A 23,646-nucleotide genomic window follows, 5' to 3' on the forward strand; every position below is an offset into this window, starting at 1 on the left:
ACACTGGATTTCCTTCATCCCGGGCAAGGAGTTGGACTGTGTTAGGGTTTGCGGGTAGGATATGACATCCAGGAGGCTAAAATGATGAGCAGGAAGGCTGTCACTGCATGGTAAACATTAAGGAGCCGCTGTTAATCTTTCTGCACCCGACACTCCCCTAAAGTGACTAAGTCTTCCTGTTTTCTTCCCCAGGCTTCATTCAGTCTGTAAGTGGGGCTAGATCAAAAAGGGGCAGTGGTTCTCTGATAGTCCCACAGTGCTTAATGACACACCGCCTCACACTGTTCCTAATTGTTTAATTTGTATATCTTATCTGTCTAGTAAGAGTATAAGCACTGAGACTTTGAAATTCTCCCATGGCAACTATCATAGTACTAAGTTCATACAGCATAATAGACGCTTAATAAATAGTTTTTACCTTGAGAAAACTGTGGCAAAACAATTGCTCTTAGAAATCAAGCCCAATCACTAAACTTATAATTAAAAAAACACCCAGAAGTACAGAACACTTAAGTAGTTTCATCAAGCACACACACACAACTGGTGGGAAATGAAATGAGTTCAGAAGAGCTCAGGTCCATCATTTGATGTGGCAGGAATGAAGAAGAGACTGAACTGAGAACCAGTGGCATATTTCTAAGCATTTGGGGTATGGAGAAATGAAGGAACAGAATAAAACTTCAAGCATCAGCTAAAATATCTCTAGAATCACTTACACTTCCTTCAGGAACTTTCCCTCTGCAAGGTCTATTCAACACCTTTCCAATTTCTGCTCTTGACAAACATGAGGTCCTTACCTGTTGCACCAAACAGCATGCAGTAAATTTAGGCCTTCCTTTAAGAGTCATGGAAGGTAAGAGAAGGAAATCCCAGAGAAAGTTATAAAGGAAGAACAGGAAAAATTTGGGGTGGAAGGCGGAAAAGGTTTCCATGTTCCAACACTGGAAAAAAAGCAGTACTGAAGTACCACCATGTGTTTTAAGAACTACTTGAAGCCTGGTGTGTCTAAAGACTAAGTGAGAAAGTACGGAATCAGAATGGGGTAGAAAGGTCAGGAGGCCAGATGGTGAGAGATGTTTCAGCTCTGAATAGGAGACTGGAGTAATACCACTAGTGGAAGATCATGCTATCATTGATGAGGAAGGGCTGGGGCGAGGCGGGGAGGGGACAGTGGCTTGAAGGAAGGGACAGCCCTTACGAAGTTACGTAATAAATAACAGGCAATGATTCTTTCCAATCTTCCTTCCTTACAAATAAAGTAAGTAGGGAAAAACACAATGGAAGGTAATAATAGACGAACTAAAGCTTCTTTTTCTTTTTTGGGCTGAACAAAGTTTCATATTTATGTCCATATAACTTCAAGAAGCTATCTGAGGAAGCTTCTCTTATGAAGCTGCCCTGTCATTCATTTATGCTGTTACTAAATACCTACTGTGAGCTTCTCTGGTGGCGCAGATGGTAAAGAATCTGCCTGCAATGCGGGAGACCTGGGTTTGATCCCTGGATTGGGAAGATGCCCTGGAGGAGGGCATGGCAACCCACTCCAGTATTCTTGCCTGGAGAATCCCCATGGACAGAGGAGCCTGGTGGGCTACAGTCCGTGAAGTTGCAAAGAGTCGCACACAATGAGCGACTAAGCACAGATACCTTAACAATAATTATTCATTTATTAATTCTAGGGCCAATCTTGTGATAAATTGAATGTTTCTCTAAGCAAAATGTCAAGATCTCCAAATTAAGGCTGATTCTATCACTAGTCCACTTTCAAATTCTAAAAGCAGTTGATTTGAATTTCCCTTATAATGCAGTCTAATGTTTGGGCAACTGGAAGTTTTCAGAGAACTTCTTGAGACTCAGGACAATTAACACAACAACCTCCCTCTCAGAAGGTGGTCATTAGTTAAAAGTGACTCTGCCAGCAGGCAATATAACCAAGCAATTTCTGCTCCACAAAAGGCCTGGTCACATTTATTAAAAGTCATGAACACCTGTATGACATGAAGTACTTTTGTGTGTGTTAAAGCATCATTATAAACTCATATTGGAAAACTAGACAGCCAGCTTAAATGTTTAGAGGTCAGCTGGATTCTGCTTGCTGGGATATCTATATTCCCTTCTTTTTCCAAAATGATTTGGCCGTTTTTGTGCTTTGGATTCCTAGTCAAATATGTGCTTTTTAAGGATGTACAATTTAAACTGGCTTCAAATTCAAGAGTCACAAATTTTAAATCTTTTATGATAAAAGCAAAGGGCAAAATTAACCAATATTATGGGTTATAGTTTTGTGTTTAGCTCATCTAGAAAGCCACATGCTTTCAAAACCATGGTCTTATATGGATTTGGATTTATCACTGGCCAAAGCTCCTGAGCTACTTTTGTTTTAGTCAGCCTACTTCCCTCTTTTCTTTTTTTTTTTTAAATGTTTAATTGGAGCTTTACAATACTGTGTTGGTTTCTGCCATACATCAACATGAATCAGCCATAGGTATAGAGTCCCCTTCCTCTTGAAACTCCCTCCCAAATCTTCCTCCCACTTCCCACCCCATCCCACCCATCTAGGTTGTCACAGAGCACCAGATTGGAGCTCTCTGCATCATACAGCAAATTTCCACCGGCTATATATTTTACAGATGGTAATTTATATGTTTCCATGCTATCCTTCCAATCTGCCCCACCACTTCCTTCCCCCATTGTGTCCACAAGTCTGTTCTCAATGTCTGTGTTTCCACTGCTGCCCTACAAATAGGCTCATCAGTACCATCTTTCTAGAGTCCATATATATGCATTAATATGCAATACTTGTTTTTCTTTCCACTATAACAGGTTCTAGGTTCATTTACCTCATTAGGAGTGATTTAAATGTATTCTTTTTAATGGCTGAGTAATATTCCACTACATGTATGTATGACATCTTCTTTATCCAGTCATCAGTCAGTGAACATCTAGATTGCCTCCATGTCCTAGCTGTTGCAAACAGTGCTGCAGTGAACACTGGGGTACATGCATCTCTTTCAATTATGGTTTCCTCAGGATACATGCTCAGCAGTGGGATTGTTGGGTCGTACAGTAGTTCTATTGCAAGTATTTTAAGGATTCACCATACCGTTCTCCATAGGGGCTGCATCAATTTACACTCCCACCAACAGTGCAAGTGGGTTCCCTTTTCTCCACATCCTTTCCAACATTTATTGCTTGTAAAGTTTTTGATGATGGCCATTCTGACCAGTGTGAGGTGATACCTCATTGGTGTTTTGTTTTGCATTTCTCCAATAATTGAGTGGTGCTTGGAAAACTGGACAGTTACATGTAAAAGAAAAAAACTAGAGCACTTCTTGACACCATACAAACTCAAAATGTATTAAAGCCTTAAATATAAGGCCAGAAACTAAAACTCTTAGAGAGAAACATAGGTAGTACACTCTTTAACATACATCATAGTAAGATCCTCTTTGACCCACCTCCTAGTGTGTGTGCTGGGTTTCCCAGGTGGTGCTAGTGATAAAGAACCTGTCTCCCAATGTAGAAGACAAAGACTAATGGAAATAAAAATAAACAAATTGGACTGAATTAAACTTAAAAGGCTTTGCATAGCAAAGGAAACAATAAGCAAGATTAAAAGACAGTCCTAAGAATGAGACAAAATAATTGCAAATGAAACAACTGACAGAGGATTAATCTCCAGAATATATAAGCAGCTCATACAGCTCAGCATCAGGCTGTCTTTTCTCCACTGTATATTCTTGCCTCCTTTGTTAAAGATAAGATACTCATAGGTGTGCGGTTTATCTCTGGGCTTTCTATCTTATTTCATTGCTCTATATTTCTGTTTTTGTGCTAGTACCAGACTATCTTAATGACGTTGCCATTGTAGCATAGTCTGAAGCCAGGAAGGTTATTCCTCCAGTTCTGTTCTTTGTTCTCAAGACTGCTTTGGCTATTCAGGATCTTTTGTGTTTCCACACAAATTGTTAAAATTTTTGTTCTAGTTCTGTGAAAAATACCACTGGTAGTTTGATGGGAATTGCATGGAATCTATGGAGAAGGCAATGGCACCCCACTCTGGTACTCTTGCCTGGAAAATCCCATGGACGGAGGAGCCTGGTAGGTTGTGGTCTATGGGGTTGTTAAGAGTTGGACACAACTGAGTGACTTCACTTTCACTTTCATGCATTGGAGAAGGAAATGGCAACCCACTCCAATGTTCTTGCTTGGCAAATTCCAGGGACGGGGGAGCCTGGTGGGCTGCCGTCTATGGGGTCTCACAGAGTCGGAGATGAATGAAGTGACTTAGCGGCAGCAGCAGCACTGATCTATACATTGCTTTGCACAGTCTAATCATTTTCACAATATTGACTCTTTATCCCTCCATCTGTTTGTGTCATCTTTGATTTCTTTCATCAGTGTCTTGCAGTTTAGGTCTTTTGTCTCTTTCAGTAGGTTTATTCCTAAGTATTTTTTTGTTGTTGCTGCAATGGTGAATGGGATAGTTTCCTTAACTTCTCTTTCTAATTTTTCATTGTTAGTATATAGAAATGCAAGGGATTTCTGTTTATTAATTTTATATCCTGAAACTTTACTATATTCATTGATTAGCTCTAGTAATTTTCCAGTGGAATTTTTAGAGTTTTCTATGTATAGTATCAAGTCATCTGCAAACAGTGAGAGTTTTACTTCTTTTTTTCCGGTCTAGATTCTTTTTATTTCTTTTTCTTCTCTGATTGTAGTGGCTAGGACTTCCAAAACTATGCTGAATAATAGTGGAGAGGGTACCCTTTTCTTATTCCTGATCTTAGAGAAAATGCTTTTAGTTTTTCAGCATTGAGAATAATGTTTGCTGTGAGTTTGTCGAATATGGCCTTTATTATGTTGAGGTAGGTTCCTCCTACACCTACTTCCTGGAAGGTTCAATATACACAAATCAATCAATGTGATACACCATATCAACAAACCGAAAGATGAAAACCACATGATTATCTCAATAGATGCAGAGCAATCTTTCAACAAAATTCAACACCCATTTATGATAAAACCCTCTTTTCTTTCTTGATTCCTTGCTTGCTTATTCTGTTTTCAATCTGTAACCATATACTAGGCACCTACTGTAGGCAAATCACTCTATTAGATGCTAAGAATTTAAGAAAAATAAAACGTAGACCCTGCTTTCAGGGAGTTCACAGTCCAGTAGAGTAGACAAGTGTAAGTAAGACAGAAAGGACTTGGTGTTTACATTGGGGTACATTCACACTCTATACCAAGGCAGAATTGATTCTCAAGTATTTAAAAAGAGTACGCCAAGAGTTTCATACATAATGCTGTGAAAAACTGACTGTGGACCCAAGAAACATACATGGGCAGAGAACTTTAGGGAGGGCTGGGGCAGGATCCATCAGCTAAGGGAGTGGCAGAATCAAACACTGTCCTTCACTTTCCATCATTCCTCTGATATGGTTTCTCTGGAGAGCAAAAGAAGCAGCAGAAAGATACTCAGATATCTACAGAGGCACTGATTTTTATTTTTGGTTAAGAAAAACATGATGATGTGGGAACTAAGATTCCACAAGCCATGTGGTGTGGCCAAAAAAAAAAAGATGGAAGGTTACATTTGTGTTGAAATATATCAAAAGGTATCAAAATTAAGAAGAGTAATGATAAAAGCTAAACAAGGAAATCAGAAACCCATTGTTGAATTTGTTAAAACTTGGACATTTTTAAAAGCAGGAGAGATGGCAGTTTTATGAATGCTTTGTACTTAGATTATTAATCTATTTTCTTTTGTAGTTGGACAAAGTCGTGGAAAAACATAAAGAATCGCATAGACGAATCCTGGAACAGCTTTTAATGGTAGAAAAATCTCACAGGCAAACCATACTAGAACTGGAGGAAGAAAAGAGAAAACACAAAGAATACATGGAGCAGAGTGATGAATTCATAAGCTTGCTAGAACAGGAATGTGGAAGGTAAGGCTACCTGGGATAAGACAAGGAACTATTCTGCAGACTCTTCCTAACCTCTCACTATGGGCTGGTCATTATACCAAGGGATACAGGGATATGCAATGAATATGACAGCCTCTGGTCTCAAAAACCTCATGGTACAGAGTGAAGAAAAGGATATGTTTAAAAACAGTATCTATACAACACAAGGATAATCAGGTGTGACAGGACTGTGGAAATGTACGTGCTGGGCACCTCACCTACTTCTTCAAGGGGGTGCCCTGTGAAAGCTGCAGAGAGGAGGTAATGGGTCTAGTCCTTATGCAAATAAGAATGGAAACCATACACAAGGCAAGGGTAGAAATAAGTGCCACAACATAGAGATAAGACAAGAGTATGGGTACTGAGGGAACGCAAGCTTTCCACAAGCTTTCCATATGGCTATAGCACAGGGTGTGAGCAAAGCAAAGGCTGGCCACGGGCACCGGATTTTATACTGCTGGCAAGAAGGAACAAATGACAAGTTATGAGAAGGAGAATGAATTGATTAGGGATGCTTTCTTAATGAACCATTAAGGAGAGATAGAAGAAAGACAGGAGGAGCTTTAACCTGGAGGCAGATATGTGTTCCAATGGCTAGAGGGTTTAGGGATAACGGGGTGTAATGAGAATTGTTTATGAGGTATTGTCAATGTGAATTTGTGACTAATGTGACTAGAGAGCAGAGCAAGGAAAACAGAAATGCCACTCTCCCAAATCATCCCACCCTCGCCCTCCAATTAAAATAAATAAATTTATATTTTAAAAAAAGGAAGCAAAGTTACACTCCCAGTTACTCACCAAGGTACAGAAGGTGGGAGTGGCGCACAGCTTTTTGCTGTTGCAGGGTTTCTGGTTAAAAAGGGGGAAGGGGGCCTTACTTCAGACAAGTTGAGCATGAGGAACCTGGAGTGTTCCACTGTCCAGTGGGGAGAACAATATGTCTAAATAGACAATCTATGGTTAGAAATGTAGGTCTGGGAAAGGCTGGGCTGGTGATGTGTTTTTGCAGCTGGTGAGAGCTGAAGCTATGGGTGTCAGTTTGGTAAGGGGAAAGAATTTTGAGATGGGAACTCTAGAAAACAGCACAACAGCCCATCAAGTTAGGGTTTTCGTCCAAAAAAAAAAAAAGTGGGGGTCAAGAAAGGAAGCTGAGAAAGAATAAAGGGTGGAGGATAAGAAGATTTGATTAAGACATTATAGTATACAATTTGGTATTCAATAAGACAATGTCATGTTAAATACTATTTCAAACCCCTGGGGTTTGGCACCCATGGCCTCATTTGGCCTCCACACTTACTTGGCACCAACTTGTTGAACACAGACACTTCCTTTCATCTCTCATTGTTATGAATATTTATTCACCAGGGTCAGAGTGCTGCCCACCACAGAATAAAGAAGTAGGCAGGTAAATCCCTGCCCCAGGGGCTTACCAAACATTAACAGAGAAGATAAGAGGATACCCATTTAGGGTGGAAACGTGGAAGGCCCTTGGTGGTACAGTCCTAATGCTCACGGTTGTGTCTCTACTGTCTTCTGAAGGAAGGTTGAGAAGGGCTATCCAGAAGTAACACTATAAAGTTGGGAGGCAGATGGTGAAGACTATTTAAATCAATAGAGAGTAAAGAAGAACAGCACTGAGAATGAGAACACAAGAGCAATAGCAATAAAGGCCATGGCTAGAGCAAAAGGAAAATAGTGAGATGAATGTAAATTGTACACCATGGACTCAATATATTAAGAATGGTATTGCCACATGTATCAAAGTAGTTTAATGGGAAGAATTTTAAAAGGTCATATTTTTTAGCCATGTAGGACACAAAGTTTTTCCTGTCTTGAAGAATAACGAAAATAAACAAGCCATTAACCCCCCAAATTGGAAAAAATGACTGTAGTGATTCTCATTCCATGTTTAGCCATTTCAGAAGACATGGGAATATTCACCTATTTCTATTTGCCCAGGTACAGCTTCCAGATGGAACTCTTTGGGTATGAAACTGTTAAGCCTATTCTCGACTCACACGATAACACAGACAATACTTCTGCTCTACGTGTACATCACAGTTCCTGGAGCTTGGCCGTGTTGATGCACTGACCTTTCCTGCCACCATGCTTGTAGCAGGGAGACTGTGGGCCTCATAAGGCATAACTGACTTCTACTTGCTTTAAGGCCATGTGCATAAAAATACTAAATGAATACCACCTCATGAAGAGGAAATGGGAGAAATAGTAATTTCAGGTAAATGTATACTGAGGAGGTGTTTATACAAGAGAGTAAAGTACCATTCACACGTCTCATTCTATGGCAACAAATGACAGAACACAAACCTAACTTTAGTTGAGAGTACTTCCTCTCAAACATGCAGCTACCTCTCACAAAAACAAGGCTAATTTTTTCTAAGAAGTCAAAGAATAATGTTAACTTCCTTCCTCTAACAGAGTGATGTAAGCCACTCCAGAATCAGTGACCCTCAGTACAAAGAAACAAAGATACCATAACCGCCATAAAAGTGGTTTGAGTGAATACGGCATAAGTATAGCTCTATAACTATAATATAGTTTCTGACTGGAACTCTGAAAAAGCACTGTGAAAGTTCAGAGCTCCTATTTTTAGTGTTAGATAACATCTACTTGGAAATTAAATAAAAATTAAGAAATACACGATCGAGATAGTTAATGAGACCTTAGAGGGTGTAATAATGGATTTCAAATTCAGGCTCCATTTCTGTGTTTTCTTTGGAGAATTCATTTTATGTGGAAAACCCTAAAGGAGGCTGATGTCACACACTGAGTTTAGGCCAAAATGTCTGCCAAATGATGTCGTTGTCGTAATCAGTAAACAATTGGCTTTCCCACTGCAGAAGGGTGGGGGCAGGGAACAGCTCAGGAAACCCTGTTCCCAAGCGTGTTAATGTAAAGTTTCCTTCACTGTAATCTGTGCAGTTTGGTCTGTCCATAAAATAATATTATGTCCACATTTCATGACAACTTTCTGTTCACCAACCAGCTCCAATGTGTGGATATGGGTGTCACTGATGACCTGAATTATGTACTTGGCTGAATTACAAGTGGAGTCTATGTGAAAGGTTTTATACAAAAGCAATGCCAGTAATTTTTGGCCTTTTTGGAGGGCTTCACAGGAAATCCAAAACAAAAATCACTTTTAGTCAGTGCAGTTTTGCAAAATTTTCCCATAAGTGAAAAGCCAATTTTGTCTGTACTTTCAAAATAGTTTGCATAATTTTTTTTTTCCTTTTTCAGTTTCAATGGGGGAAAAGACTGGGAAGAAAAAAAAAAGTTTCCTATTTTTTTTTTTTTTTTTAAATCATGCTTTCTTTCTTAGAACACTAAAGCAAACCATGTATACTAACCATATATATTATTGCACTTCTGGCCTTGAAACCACCACTGAAGTGGGAAACAAATATTGTTATGGCAACTCTGTCTAAAACTGTGACTTCAACTATGGATTTTTTGAAAACCTTAAATTACTTTTCATAATACCTTGGCCAAGTAGGTTAGCACTGATAATTGTGATCTTATAAAGCAGGACTTCAAATGGTAGCTTCTCAAAAGCCACACAATCACAGGCAGAATTAATTTATTGCTGCTGTCCTGTCCAAGTGCGATAGACAGAACAATGGCTCAGGGGGCAGAAGGGTCTTTGCAGCAAAGTCAGCAGGAACTCAGATTCAAGGTTGTTGCCTTGACCACATCTTGGGTTAAGTCCTTAGGAAAGAACAAAGCATTTTCACCTTTCCCTTTGGCTGAAGCAACTTTATAAAGATTTTTATCATTAACTCTTTTCTACTATGACAGGCCCGTTTTCTAGATGGGCACCAGGAAAGGTGAGTGAAACACTGAGCCATATTTGACTCTCCTGTTAACTGAATATATTGGATTACTTTCAAAGGCTTCTCTCAAAAGACATCAAATCTTCTTTCTAGAGGCTTTGAATACTCCCTTGAAATATATATAAATGAATGAGTGTATTAATCTATTTAAGTTTTTAGTTAAACTAACTAGTTACTTAGCTATTTAATGCTGTTGGCCACTTACTCATTCACTAAAACCAAAACCAAAAAATAAAAACCACCCAAAACCCAAACTAAAAACACCCCAATTAATTAAATGCCTGCTACATGCCAGGTCCTACACTAGATCCTAGGAGAAGGCTTCCCTGGTGGCTCAGAGGTTAAAGTGTCTGCCTGGAATGCAGGAGACCCAGGTTCAATCCCTGGGTCGGGAAGATCCCCTGGAGAAGGAAATGGCAACCCACTCCAGTACTCTTGCCTGGAGAATCCCATGGAGGGAGGAGCCTGGTAGGCTACAGTCCATGGGGTCGCAGAGAGTCGGACACGACTGAGCGACTTCACTTTCACATGCCAGGTCCTACACTAGATACTAGGAGAAGGAAGTAGATGAGTTCCTCACTGGCATATAACCCCAACTCATTTGTGCATGAGTAGGACAGAGACACCACTGTAGCCTTTATGATTTGATACTAAGGCTTCCAGGGCACTATGAAATCATGGGGGGTAGGGGAGAAAAGCACCAGTATGATACAAAAACATAATACATTAAATACTCATGAAAATAAAACAGGAGAATTCAATAAACACATTAAACTACAGTACTTCAGGAGGATCCAGTATCTTGCAACTATTACCATTAGGATTTTCAAATTTTTTGGTCTTAAATCCCAGCTTTAAAAAATATCCCACAAAGCATAACATAGAGGGCATAATGTTTTTAAAAAATAAATAAGCTAAAGTCTACTTTTTAAAAATCCTATTTGGAAAGCCAGCAGTTTTAAATTTCATGCACACTAAACTATTGTTGTAGAATGCATTGTACTCAAATGCAATCATTTCCTTTCAGTTTTCTGGCAAGGAGTTATATGTATTACATATTCTCGAGGCTATGTCTTGCAAGTAGTGGAATGGATGGCAGATCTCCATTTGACCTTTGTCATTGGTATTCAGTTCTTTGTCAGAACAAAATGGAGACCACCACAAACATATTTTATATTGTAACTCTACAGAGACTCACAATGTGATCAGCCCAGTGTTCATATACCTCAGATCTAACATGGGGTCTGGGTAGGGATGCAGAGAGATTACCTCACGAGGATAACCAAAAAACCCATTCATTTAGGACTGTACATCATGACTTAACTTTCAGCAGATGTCACAAAACCATACCCTTGTAACTGCATAATTCAGTGGTTTCTATACAACACCATTTAATTATAGAGGTCAAAATTCGGCTACAATGATGACGCTCTTTGATTGCTTTTCCTTCCCAGAAAGCTGAACTAAATTTTACAAATAATTCTGGGTGTGTATTTAGATGTACAATGATTCATGAATTTACTGCTCACAAAAGAATACTACAAATGCTAAAAAGCAGTCTAAAAGGAAATATAACAAGCACAGTGAGGGATGAACTGGGAACTTGGAGAAAGGGGATGCTGGTCTACAAACTCAATCTGCAGCTAGACCAGGTTTGAGCAAATTCTATTTCTCCAACTTTGTATGTAAACAAATGGGACAGGCTATATTTGTGTGTCTCTTTCAGATTTAAAACACTGTGATTACGTGATACTATTATGAATAAGTATCTTTTACTTCAACTCTATTATTCTAAGCCACACTAGCAAAAGAGGTCAGTAAGAATGATAGCACCTCAACCACCAGATTCAAATCTACGTCAGCAGTGTTTCCATTTTTAGACGATATCTAGATTTAGGTACCTCCGATTGCTTCTTGAATGTTACATATTACAAACGGACCTTAATATCACCTTCGCAAATTCAGGTCAATTTACAGCCTTTCTGTTCCGTTTATTCCACCACAGAGAATCAATCTATGAGATAGCCATAAAAAATTACAGAAATCTCTCAATCCTAAATTTAAATGAGTAAAGATCTAGCAATAAAGACCAATCCTCTAATTTCTGAATTGTGAAAAGTGAAGTCCATCAAGACTCAGTTAGAAACCTCCATATCTTGCTGCTAAATAGAAGTAGGGCCAGACCAGAGGCTAGCTCTGATAACATAGTGAGTGATATTCTCCCCAGAATCATTACTAGGCGCTCAGCCCTTGTGCCTACTATTCCAAAGAAAGTTAAGACATAATTATACCACAATTGAAAAGATAAGACCTTCATAAAATATCTACAGAAGATGCAGGTGTTCATTCTGTGGTACTGACACTGGTGTTGCAACATGATGAAAGGTCAGTCAAAAAGGATATTAAGAAGTGCAATTATCCAACGACCAACATAGCCCTAGGAGAGTGGAGGACATACAGTAAGTCTTGGATAAATATATCTAACTGACTCATAGCTACTAGCTTAACGGCTCTATAAAACAGGAAGTCAAAGACTGAATGTGGAAAGGCAACCCCAAACTTCTGTTCCATTAAGCCATATCAAAATGGAAAATTCTGCCTCATAAATGGAAACCAAGGTGGAACATTAGAATTAAGCTGTATCCTGAATTTCCAACTGGTAGGTAAACTTTGCTGGCAAATATATTATTTCTCATGAGAAGATGAAGCCAAACAGCTTTGGCCAGCCATGGCATAATGCCTGGCATAAATGTTGAGTAAATATCAATGTACAGAAAGGCCTTTCCTTAGAAGGGTGTACATATAGTAATGGGTTAAAAGCATACACTCTGGAGTCATAACCAACAGGAGTTTGAACCATGCTCCCATCCTCTCATCTGGTCCTACTAGCTATTTAACCTTGAACAAAGTACTTACTCTCTGTAAGTCTCAATTTTATCATCTGTTAATAAAATGATATGGATCTCACAGGTTGCTGACATTACTAAATTATTCAATGCATAGGAAGTGCTAAATATGGTGGCTGATAGTCAATATGCATTGGCATCTTTCTGCAAATTTGCCTTTCTTCAAGTTAGTTCATTTGCATACGCTTTACTACACCACTGGGCATATTATGGATTGCTAGGAAGAAACCTAATTGGAACCTATGCTGGTGCTAAGGATGTGCTGATGGATACAAGTTTCCAAGGGACATACCCTTTGGTATGGGGAACAAAGACACAAAACAAGCGTCATGCTGTGTTTCAGGTAGAATGACAGCTGAGAATACAGAGCAGGCTCAAATAAGCGGTCCTTTTCTAGGCCGGGTTGTATCTTATTTCCTTTAGATAGGGGTATTGCTGAATGTCCTAAGGATCTAACACTCTAACACTGAGCTGGACACCATAGTACTCAATAATTTCCCCCTCATCTCCTAAACCATGGAGATCTATGTCCCCCTTATGGAAATCATAAATAGAAAGGTTAATGCAATGATATTATGAAAAGCACAGTCTATCAAATACTCAAAATAAAGACTAACCTCAGATGATGGTTTCTAAGTGCACCAACAGACTCCACTGGCCCTTGGGCAAGGCAGTGTCACAAGATCCCACAGTAACCACATCATCTTGACTAAAGGAATTATAAAAAATCAAATATTCCCATAATAAGGTAAGTGGGCTTCTGATTTACTTTGTTCACAATTCCTTCTATAGGGCCAAGCACATGGAGAAGTTTAATAAATATTTACTGAATAAGTGACTAGAATGTAGAAAAAGTTGTTACATTACATTTTAATTTAGTACTTTCCATTAATATCTTCTCAAACATTATCTTCTGGATTAGTTCTTTTCACTTAGCCCAGATTTAGAGAATAATATATAAAACAAGTCAAATTTGGTAGAGGAAGCAAAATATGCTTGAGAGCTTTGGGTTTATTCTACTGAAAGCAGATATAAAACAGGATGGGTCCTTTATCAAGGCACTTGAGGAGAGAACCATCCAAAGACAGGATTTTGGTTTAAGAACATCAGAAATATTAACTATTTTAAAAAACTAAAAATAACTCTCTCAACTCATACTTTGCATAGTTTTTGTATCTTGTTTTTTTCACTGACAAAAACACGAACATTTTCCTAAATCACCAACAATTCCGGAACATCATAACTTTTAAGTACATGAATACTACTGTCATACAGATGTAATTTATTTAAATTCCCTATTGTGGGAGTTTAGATTCATTCTACTTTTTCACTTTTATAAAGAACACTATGAAGAAAAGCCTCACATCCTGGTTAATTTTTATGCCTTCCTGACTGTTGCCATAGAATAAAGTTTTTGATGTGGAATTGCTAGGTCAAAAGTTATAAAACTTTTCCGGATTTTAAAAACTGTAGCTAAGCTGCATTCTATTGATATAAATAGACCATTTATACTATCACTCTCAATGAAGGAGAGTACCCATTTCTTACTTTATAACTTTGCCTGAGAATAATCCTGAATCTGTTCTCATTTAAAACATGTTAAAAACCATGTAAAGTGAGAGAATGTTCATAACCCGAATCAGACTTTCCCACTGACTTGGAATTTGATTTTAGAGATGTATTACTTCTGACCAAAAAAAAAAAAAAAAAATTCTAACATATCATCAAAAACATACTCAAACATAACATTTTCTTGAAGGAATATTTTGCCAATGTCAATATAATTTCAGTACATTTCCTTTTCCTCATCAAATTCAAATTCTAATGGCCTACCACCACCAATCCTCCGAAACACTGCTTCTGTTGCTCTTTCTCTGAAAGGTCTGAAACCCTCTGTACAATCCCACAAAAGCTGTAAAGTCCCAAGTCAGGATCCTGGCCTACCTTACCTGCCACACAACAAATCTGCCAATAGTTCATACTGCTTATAGTACTGGCCTTCCACAGACAAGTTTGACTTGTTTAACACTGCAGTTAAAAGTACACTTTGTCAAATTCCCTTTTTAATAATTTGGTTGATTAGGAGTATGTGAGAATTTTCAATCAGTTTCTCCTATTTAATTCAATTTCTACCCACCAATTCTCACTTCCTCACGTATCTTCCCTATTTATCATGCATAATACATTATGCCCATAGCATTGTCTCATTTATTTCCATGATTTGCCTAATGACAGCATGAAATATTTGAGACGCCTGGTGAACAGATAATTTATATCTTCAAAAAATGTTTCAGACGAAACATATTTGCATGATTTATGAGGCTGAGTATGTGTTTCTTCAAAATAAGTAATTTCTACCATATAGTTTGTCACTTTATAGCACACTTTTTTTTGTTGTTGTTCTAACTTCCCTGATAGCTCAGTTGGTAAAGAATCCACCTGCAATGAGGAGACCCTGGTTCAATTCCTGGGTTGGGAAGATCCCCTGGAGAAGGGAAAGGCTACCCACAACAGTATTCTGGCCTGGAGAATTCCATGGATTATATAGTCCATGGGGACGCAAAGAGCCGGACACAACCGAGTGACTTTCACTTTTTTGTTCTAAGTACATATGACATTCAAAGCATTTCATGTCATAGCAAACACTGCAATATGTATATATATGTATATACACATATGTATACATATATGAGTGCACATATATGTAAAGAAATAATTTGGGGAAAAGAGAATCATATGCGGCTGATCTCAAACTGCAATATTTATCAGTAATGGCATTAGTGAGGACAAAATACAAATGGCCATAAAAATAAAAAGACCATTTCCTTGTGAGGCTCATCTGTCATTTGCTTTATGTCAAATTACTTCTTACTCTAAACATATTTGTCAGTTAATCAAAACTCCACTTAATAATCTTCTCAAGAACACTACAGCTGTTTTACAGACATACTTCCAAGCATGACAGCATTGACCCATTAGGACAGCACATAGATTAAATGAATGGCCTTTTCATGTGTTTATTTGTGGATACAAAGATAGAGAATTCCCATGGCTTCTTCATACAGAAGAATTCAGTGGCTTACTCTCACCGTTCCTCTGAAGGATAAGATTTTATCAATAAACAAAGTAAGAAGCACAAACAACAAAAATGTTAGAAGAGGGAGAAATCACTCCTTAATTTTTACCTGTGTTGACATCTAAGTGAGGATGCCTCAATGATGACAAAGCAGAGAAATGAGAGAAAACTTCATCCTGAAAAAACATCTGGATGGCAGCAAATGAATTCCCTTCTAGACCAGAAGAGTTTAATCTTGAAACATGTCTCCTTTTCTTCTCTGTATAAGTCTGTATTCTTTCAAATTGATTTTATTTTGTTAGGGAACATGTGGGGTAGTCAGTCAGTTCCCACTTCCAGTTCCAAAAAGAAGCCTTAGGAATCCAAAGAGGTGTGTAGCTTCAGAATGAATTGTTCCTGTACCATGACTGAATGCTCACAACTCACCAAATCATGCAAAAAACCCAAAGAAAGTTTCTTTAGATTTCAGATATTCAAATTCTTTTTATTAGACAGCTAATTCATACTTTCTTACAGATAGTGTCTTATCAACAACTATTTTAATTTAAAATATGTAATGTTGTTGTTCTTTAGTCACTAAGTCATGTCTGACTCTGTGACCCCATAGACTGCAGCCCGCCAGGCTCCTCTGTCCATGAAATTTCCTGGGCAAGAATACTGGAGTGGGTTGCCATTTCCTTCTCCAGGGGATCTTCCTGACCCAGGGATCAACCTGGGTATCCTGCATTGGCAGGCAGATTCTTTACTGCTAAAACATAAAACGGCATGGGGTGGGGGCACTGTGACAGCCTCGAATGCCTTCAGGGGACAGCATGGTAAGGAAAATGACAGGAATAGGATGTTTGGGATTTGCTTCAAAATAATCCAGATTGAGAAGCATAGCATAGTGGAGCAAAAATAATTCCCTCTCTACCCTTTTGAGATCTTGGTTGAGACCCACTGAAATAAAAGACAGATTAAGAAGAGAAAACCAAACTGAGGTTTATTAACATATATACCTCATGTATACATAGGAGATACCCTGGGAAAATGAGAATGACCTAAACTACAATCCTAAATAACACCTTCAGCTAAAGACAAAAGAAAGAAAAGTAGTGAGGAATGAGGAAAAGGGTAGCCAGTTACGGGAAGTTACCAGAAAAATCTTGTGTATGGTTGTTATTCAGATTTAAATTGGTGCCTTCTTTGCTGATAAGCTTCTCTTATGATTCAGTCTTCCTCTGGAGATAACCTTACACAGAGATTTCCTTCATAAACGTAAATTTCCCTTACAGAAGAGTAACTCTACTCTTGTTTTCAGAACTTTTCCTATACCTGCTGTTTATTTAAACATTCAGCTCAAAATATTTCTTATACTAAAGAGATATATTTTTGGTGGCATATTCTGCTACCCTTCAGTAGGGTGATACAGAAGAAACAAGACTGGCCAAGAATTAGTAAGTACTGAAGCTGTAAGAGGGACCCAAAGAGGTTCATCATATTATCATCTCCACTTCTATATGTGTTAGAAATAACATATAAGTGAACAAATAATAACACAAGAATATAGTTAGAAATTTTAAATGAACAGGAAAAGTATAAAATAAAAATTAAGTATAAAGTGAAGATTTATAAAAGTAAAATGAAAATTAACCTTTCTCTGACTTTTCCTCACTTCCGACTCCCCAAAAGTAAGCTAGAGATAATAGTTTTCCGTGTATATTTCTAAAAATTTACTGTAAGAATATATCATAAGTAATTCATAAAAGAGATCTTTCTACCTTAAAAAAAATTGGCTGCATATCATTCTAGAGATGCAATTCATTTGGCCAGGCGTTAGCTAGCATTCTTTTTTCTTTTATTTGTTACCAAATATTGCCTGGTCAATTGACTCTCAATAAATTCAGATGTAGGTTAATTCCAACTTTCTTTCAGAAACAAGTTACTCAGTAGTAACTGTGCTTTTTTTTTTTTTTTGCATAATGAAGAACTAAAACCCACAAGAAAAGAAGCCTTTGCATGGGACGCTCAAGACAACACAGAAGATAGTAGTGGGGGGTGAGGACAGGGACAGCAGGGAGATGACACTTCCAGCGTCAGGTCCACAGACCACACTCATTGTCAGCACTTCCCCAAGAGGTCTTCAGAGCTAGCAGGTGATGGTGAGGATTTAGTTGCTAAGTCGTGTCCTCTTTGTGACCCCATGGACTGTAGCCTGCCAGGCTCCTTTGTCCATGGGATCGATCCTCCAGGCAACAATACTGGAGTGGGTTGCCATTTTGTAAAAGCTACAGAGCAGGGATTTGATGCAAGAGCAGAAGCTCAGGCAGTTCAAATGAAATTTGTACTTACTTGCAGTAGTATCTGCCTGATGAAGTGAACAGAGTGACCACAGAAGAATCAATGGTAACAGAATTCTAGAAGTAAAGCTCACCTATACTTTCTTTATGCTGTCCCCAAAACAAGGAATGCTACTTATTTGGATATGGCACTGCCTGTGAGGGGAATAGGACATGATTCATGAACTCCAAACTGTCCCTAGAAATTTTCTGGAAAATCAGAAATAAAGCAAAATAAGAGATAAAACTATTGCGAACCTGTGAGCTATTGTAACCTATGGCCACTTTCTTCTTTCAGAGAAAATGATACAAGCAATTTTTTCTTTCTTTTCTAAACTAAGTTTTACAAAAACGCTATAAATCTCAACAGATAACAGTGTTAATGTATGCTCATACAGCTTATGGGTGGAATAAAGTTTCTCTTCAAACTACAAAACTAAGACAGATAATATATACATATAAAGCATCCCTGCTAAGTTGTTGGGAGAAGGCAATGGCAACCCACTCCAGCACTCTTGCCTGGAAAATCCCATGGGTGGAGGAGTCTGGTGGGCTGCAGTCTATAGGGTTGCTAAGAGTAAGACATGACTGAGCATCTTCACTTTCATTTTTCACTTTCATGCATTGGAGAAGGAAACGGCAACCCACTCCAGTGTTCTTGCCTGGAGAATCCCAGGCACGGGGGAGCCTCGTGGGCTGCCATCTATGGGGTTGTACAGAGTTGGACACGACTGAAGCGACTTAGCAGCAGCAGCTAAGTTGCCTGAGTTCTGTCTGACTCTTTGCGACCCTATGGACTGTGGCTCACCAAGCTCCCCTGTCCATGGGCTTCTCCAGGCAAGAACACTGGAGTGGGTTGCCATGCCCTCCTCCAGGGTATATTCCTGACTCAGGGATTGAACTCACAACTCTTACAACTCCTGCCTGCATTGGAAGGCGGGTTCTTTACTACTAATGTCACCTGGGAAGCCAAAAGTAGCTCACAAGGTCATATAAAAATTTACATCTAGGCACAGATCAAATAATATCAATGGTTTTTAGGAAAAATGAACAATCTTGGAACATTTCTGTTAAACTGATAACAATGATAATAACAGTGGTAACAATTAGATCCTAAGAAACCCACTGAAAAAAGTACTGCTGCTGCTGCTGCTAAGTCGCTTCAGTCGTGTCTGACTCTGTGCGACCCCATAGACAGCAGCCCACTAGGCTCCTGTGTCTCTGGGATTCTCCAGGCAAGAAAAAGCTACTAGAACTAATAAATAAGCTCAGCAAGCTTGTAAAATACAAGCTAGATCAATACACAAAAATCAATTGTATATCTACACAGTAGCTGTGAGCAAATTAAAAATGAAATTCAGAAAACAATTTCATTTACAATAACACCAAAAAGAAATAAAGATTTGGACATAAATTGAACAAAAGAAGTACAAGACATACTCTGAAAACTACAACATTGACAGAAACTAAAGAAGCCCTAGAGAAGACTCTACACATGGACATCCCAGATGGTCAACACTGAAATCAGATTGATTTTATATTCCTTGCAGCCAAAGATGGAGAAGCTCTATACAATCAGCAAAAACAAGACTGGGAGCTGACTGTGGCCCAGATCATGAACTTTTTACTGCCAAATTCAGACTTAAATTGAAGAAAGTAGGGAAAACCACTAGACCATTCAGGTATGACCTAAATCAAATCCCTTATGATTATACAGTGGAAGTGAGAAATAGATTTAAGGGACTAGATCTGATAGACAGAGTGCCTGATGAACTATGGACGGAGGTTCGTGACATTGTACAGGAGACAGGGATCAAGACCATGCCCAAGAAAAAGAAATGCAAAAAAGTAAAATGGCTGTCTGAGGAGGCCTTACAAATAGCTGTGGAAACAAGAGAAGTGAAAAACAAAGGAGCAAAGGAAAGATATAAGCATCTGAATACAGAGTTCCAAAGAACAGCAAGGAAAGATAAGAAAGCCTTCCTCAGTGATCAGTGCAAAGAAACAGAGGAAAACAATGGAATGGGAAAGACTAGAGGTCTCTTCAAGAAAATCAGAGATACCAAGGGAACATTTCATGCAAAGATGGGTTCAATAAAGGACAGAAATAGTATGGACCTAACAGAAGCAGAAGATATGAAGAAGAGGTGGCAAGAATACACAGAAGAACTGTACAAAAAAGATCTTCATGACCCAGATAATCACGATGGTGTGATCACTCACCTAGAGCCAGACATCCTGGAATGTGAAGTCAAGTGGGCCTTAGAAAGCATCACTACCAACAAAGCTAGTGGAGGTGATGGAATTCCAGTATGAGCTATTTCAAATCCTAAAAGATGATGCTGTGAAAGTGCTGCACTCAATATGCCAGCAAATTTGGAAAACTCAGCAGTGGCCAAAGGACTGGAAAAGGTCAGTTTTCATTCTAATCCCAAAGAAAGAAAGAAAAAGAAAGAAAGAAAGAAAGTGAAGTCGCCCAGTCGTGTCCAACTCTTTGCGACCCCATGGACAGTAGCCTGCACCAGGCTCCTCTGCCAATGGGATTTTCTAGGCAAGAGTACTGGAGTGGGTTGCCATTTCCTTCTCCAGGCAATCTTCCCGACCCAGGGATCAAACCCAGGTCTCCCGCATTGTAGACAGAAGCTTTACCATCTGAGCACCAGGGGAGTCATCCCAAAGAAAGGCAATGCCAAAGAATGCTCAAACTACCACAGAATTGCACTCACCTCCCATGCTACTAAAGTAATGCTCAAAATTCTCCAAGCCAGCCTTCAGCAATATGTGAACCATGAACTTCCTGATGTTCAAGCTGGTTTTAGAAATGCAGAGGAACCAGAGATCAAATTGCCAACATCCGCTGGATCATCAAAAAGCAAGAGAGTTCTAGAAAAACATCTATTTCTGCTTTATTGACTATGCCAAAGCCTTTGACTATGTGGACCACAATAAACTGTGGAAAATTCTGAAAGAGATGGGAATACCAGATCACCTGACCTGCCTCTTGAGAAACCTATATGCAGGTCAGGAAGCAACAGTTAGAACTGGATATGGAACAACAGACTGGTTCCAAATAGGAAAAGGAGATGTCAAGGCTGTATATTGTCACCCTGCTTATTTAACTTCTATGCAGAGTACATCATGAGAAACGCTGGGCTGGAAGAAGCACAAGCTGGAATCAAGATTGTTGGGAGAAATATCAATAACCTCAGATATGCAGATGAAACCACCCTTATGGCAGAAAGTGAAGAGGAACTAAAAAGCATCTTGTTGAAAGTGAAAGAGGAGAGTGAAAAAGTTGGCTTAAAGCTCAACATTCAGAAAACGAAGATCATGGCATCTGGCCCCATCACTTCATGGGAAATAGACAGGGAAACAGTGGAAACAGTGTCAGACTTTATATTTGGGGGCTCCAAAATCACTGCAAATGGTGACTGCTGCCATGAAATTCAAAGACACTTACTCCTTGGGAGGAAAGTTATGACCAACCTGGATAGCATATTGAAAAGCAGAGACATTACTTTGCCAACAAAGGCCTGTCTAGTCAAGGCTATGGTTTTTCCAGTGGTCATGTACAGATGTGAGAGTTGGACTGTGAAGAAAGCTGAGCACCAAAGAATTGATGTTTTTGAACTGTGGTATTGGAGAAGACTCTTGAGAGTCCCTTGGACTGCAAGGAGATCCAACCAGTCCATTCTAAAGGAGATCAGTCCTGAGTGTTCATTGGAAGGACTGATTCTAAAGCTGAAACTCCAATACTTTGGCCACCTCATGTGAAGAGTTGACTCATTGGAAAAGACCCTGATGCTGAGAGGGATTGGGGGCAGGAGGAGAAGGGGAAAACAGGATGAGATGGCTGGATGATATCACTGACTCAATGGACATGAATCTGAGTAAACTCCAGGAGTTGGTGACGGACAGGGAGGCCTGGCATGCTGCGATTCATGGGGTAGCAAGGACTGAACTGAACTGAGCGACTGAACTGAACTGAACTGAACTGAAAGAAGCCCTAAGTAAATGGCAAGAAGACAGCCATCCCATGTTCATGAATCAAGACTTAATACTGTTAAGCCTGTAATACTTGCCAAATTGATCTAGGGATTCAACAGAATTCTTATTTAAATCCCAGATGATTATACGATAGAAATTGAGAAGCTGATCTTAATTCATATGGAAATTCATGGGGCCCAGATAGCCAAAACAGTATTAAAAAAGTAGAGCAAAGTTGAATATTTGATACTTCCCAGTTTTAAAACTTACTACAAAGCTACAATAATCAAGACAGTATGGTACTGGTGAAAGGTTATGAAAATAGATCAATGGGATAGAATTAAGAGTACAGAAATAAACTGTTATGCTGCTGGTCAACTGATTTTTAGCAAGTGTGCCAAGACAATTCAGTGGGGGGAAAACAGTCTTAAATAGACTGTTTTACAAAAGGGTAGTGCTAGTCACAAACAAAAGAGTAAAGCTGGATCCTGTACCTCACATTACATTCAAAATCTAACTCAAAATAGATCAGAGACCCAACTAAATATGACACCTAAAATGGTAAAACTCCTAGAAGAAAACAAAGGCATAAATCTTTGTGAACATTGATTAGGCAACAGTTTCTTAGATATGACACCAAAAACAAACAAATAAATTTGGAAAACATCATTAAAATTAAAAATGTTTGGTCTTCAAAGGACTCCATAAAGAAAGTGAAAGGTCAGCCCAAGATTGAAAATATCTATAGATCCTACATCTGAGAAAGGGTTTGTATCCAGAATAAATAAGTCTCTAACAAATCAACAATAAAAAAGATTAAAAAATTGGCAAAAATTCCAGTTCTCCATAGAACATGTACAAATGGGCGATAAGCACAGAAAAATGTGTTCAATATCATTAATCATCAGGAAAATGTAAATCAAAACCATGAGACATTACTTTTTGCAATCAATGTGCATGCTTATTTGCTCAGTTGTATCAAACTCTTTGTGACCCTGTGGACTGTAGCCCATCCAGCTCTTCTGTCCATGGGATTTCCCAGACAAGAATACTGGAGTGAGTTGCCATTTGCTACTCCAGGGGATCTTCCTGACCCAGGGATCGACCAATTTCCCTATATCCTTACTAACACTTGTTGTGACCTGTCTGTTTTAGTACAATCATACTTTACAGCCACTAGGATGAAAATAATAAAAAAGATAGATCATAATAAGTGTTAGTGAGGATGTAGGGAAATTGGAACCTTTACATACTGCTGTAGGAATGTAAAATGATGAAGCTGCTCTGGAAAATAGTCTGTCAATTCTTCAAACAGTCAATTATAACAGTATATGACCCAGCAATTCCACTCCTAGAGAAATTCCACTCCAAGAGAAAGGAAAACATATGCCCATACAAAAACTTAAATATGAATATTGATAGCAGCATTATTCAAAATAGCCCCAAACAGAAATAATTCAAACGTCCATCAACATAAATGATCAACAAACCTATGGTATATGCATACAATGGACTACTATTTGGCAATAAGAT

General features: G+C 38.7%; 2 protein-coding genes, 1 long non-coding RNA gene and 1 other non-coding gene across 4 annotated transcripts in view; 2 read left to right on the forward strand and 2 right to left on the reverse strand.

Moving 5' to 3' along the window:
• Positions 1 to 23,646, reverse strand: part of CMSS1 (cms1 ribosomal small subunit homolog) — a 400,514-nt gene that overhangs the window by 278,363 nt on the left and 98,505 nt on the right. The gene's annotated exons all lie outside the window — the stretch shown is intronic.
• The window catches only part of FILIP1L (filamin A interacting protein 1 like), a 315,409-nt gene that overhangs the window by 200,577 nt on the left and 91,186 nt on the right, over positions 1 to 23,646 (forward strand). Inside the window, exon 4 of the mRNA XM_040226024.1 lies at positions 5,779 to 5,957. Within this exon, the coding sequence (XP_040081958.1) occupies positions 5,779 to 5,957 (179 nt within the window). The remainder of the gene's footprint in view (positions 1 to 5,778; positions 5,958 to 23,646) is intronic.
• LOC120852717 lies at positions 24 to 22,452 on the reverse strand. Its single transcript, XR_005718630.1, has 3 exons — positions 22,102 to 22,452; positions 16,211 to 16,222; positions 24 to 36 (listed from the first exon to the last, which is right to left on the reverse strand). It is a non-coding gene; the product is annotated as an uncharacterized LOC120852717 (long non-coding RNA).
• On the forward strand, positions 10,150 to 10,221 carry TRNAS-GGA. The gene has a single exon. It is a non-coding gene; the product is annotated as a tRNA-Ser (tRNA).

The sequence above is a fragment of the Oryx dammah genome, unplaced genomic scaffold (assembly GCF_014754425.2).
Source record: "Oryx dammah isolate SB20612 unplaced genomic scaffold, SCBI_Odam_1.1 HiC_scaffold_2, whole genome shotgun sequence".
Classification (NCBI taxonomy): domain Eukaryota; kingdom Metazoa; phylum Chordata; class Mammalia; order Artiodactyla; family Bovidae; genus Oryx; species Oryx dammah.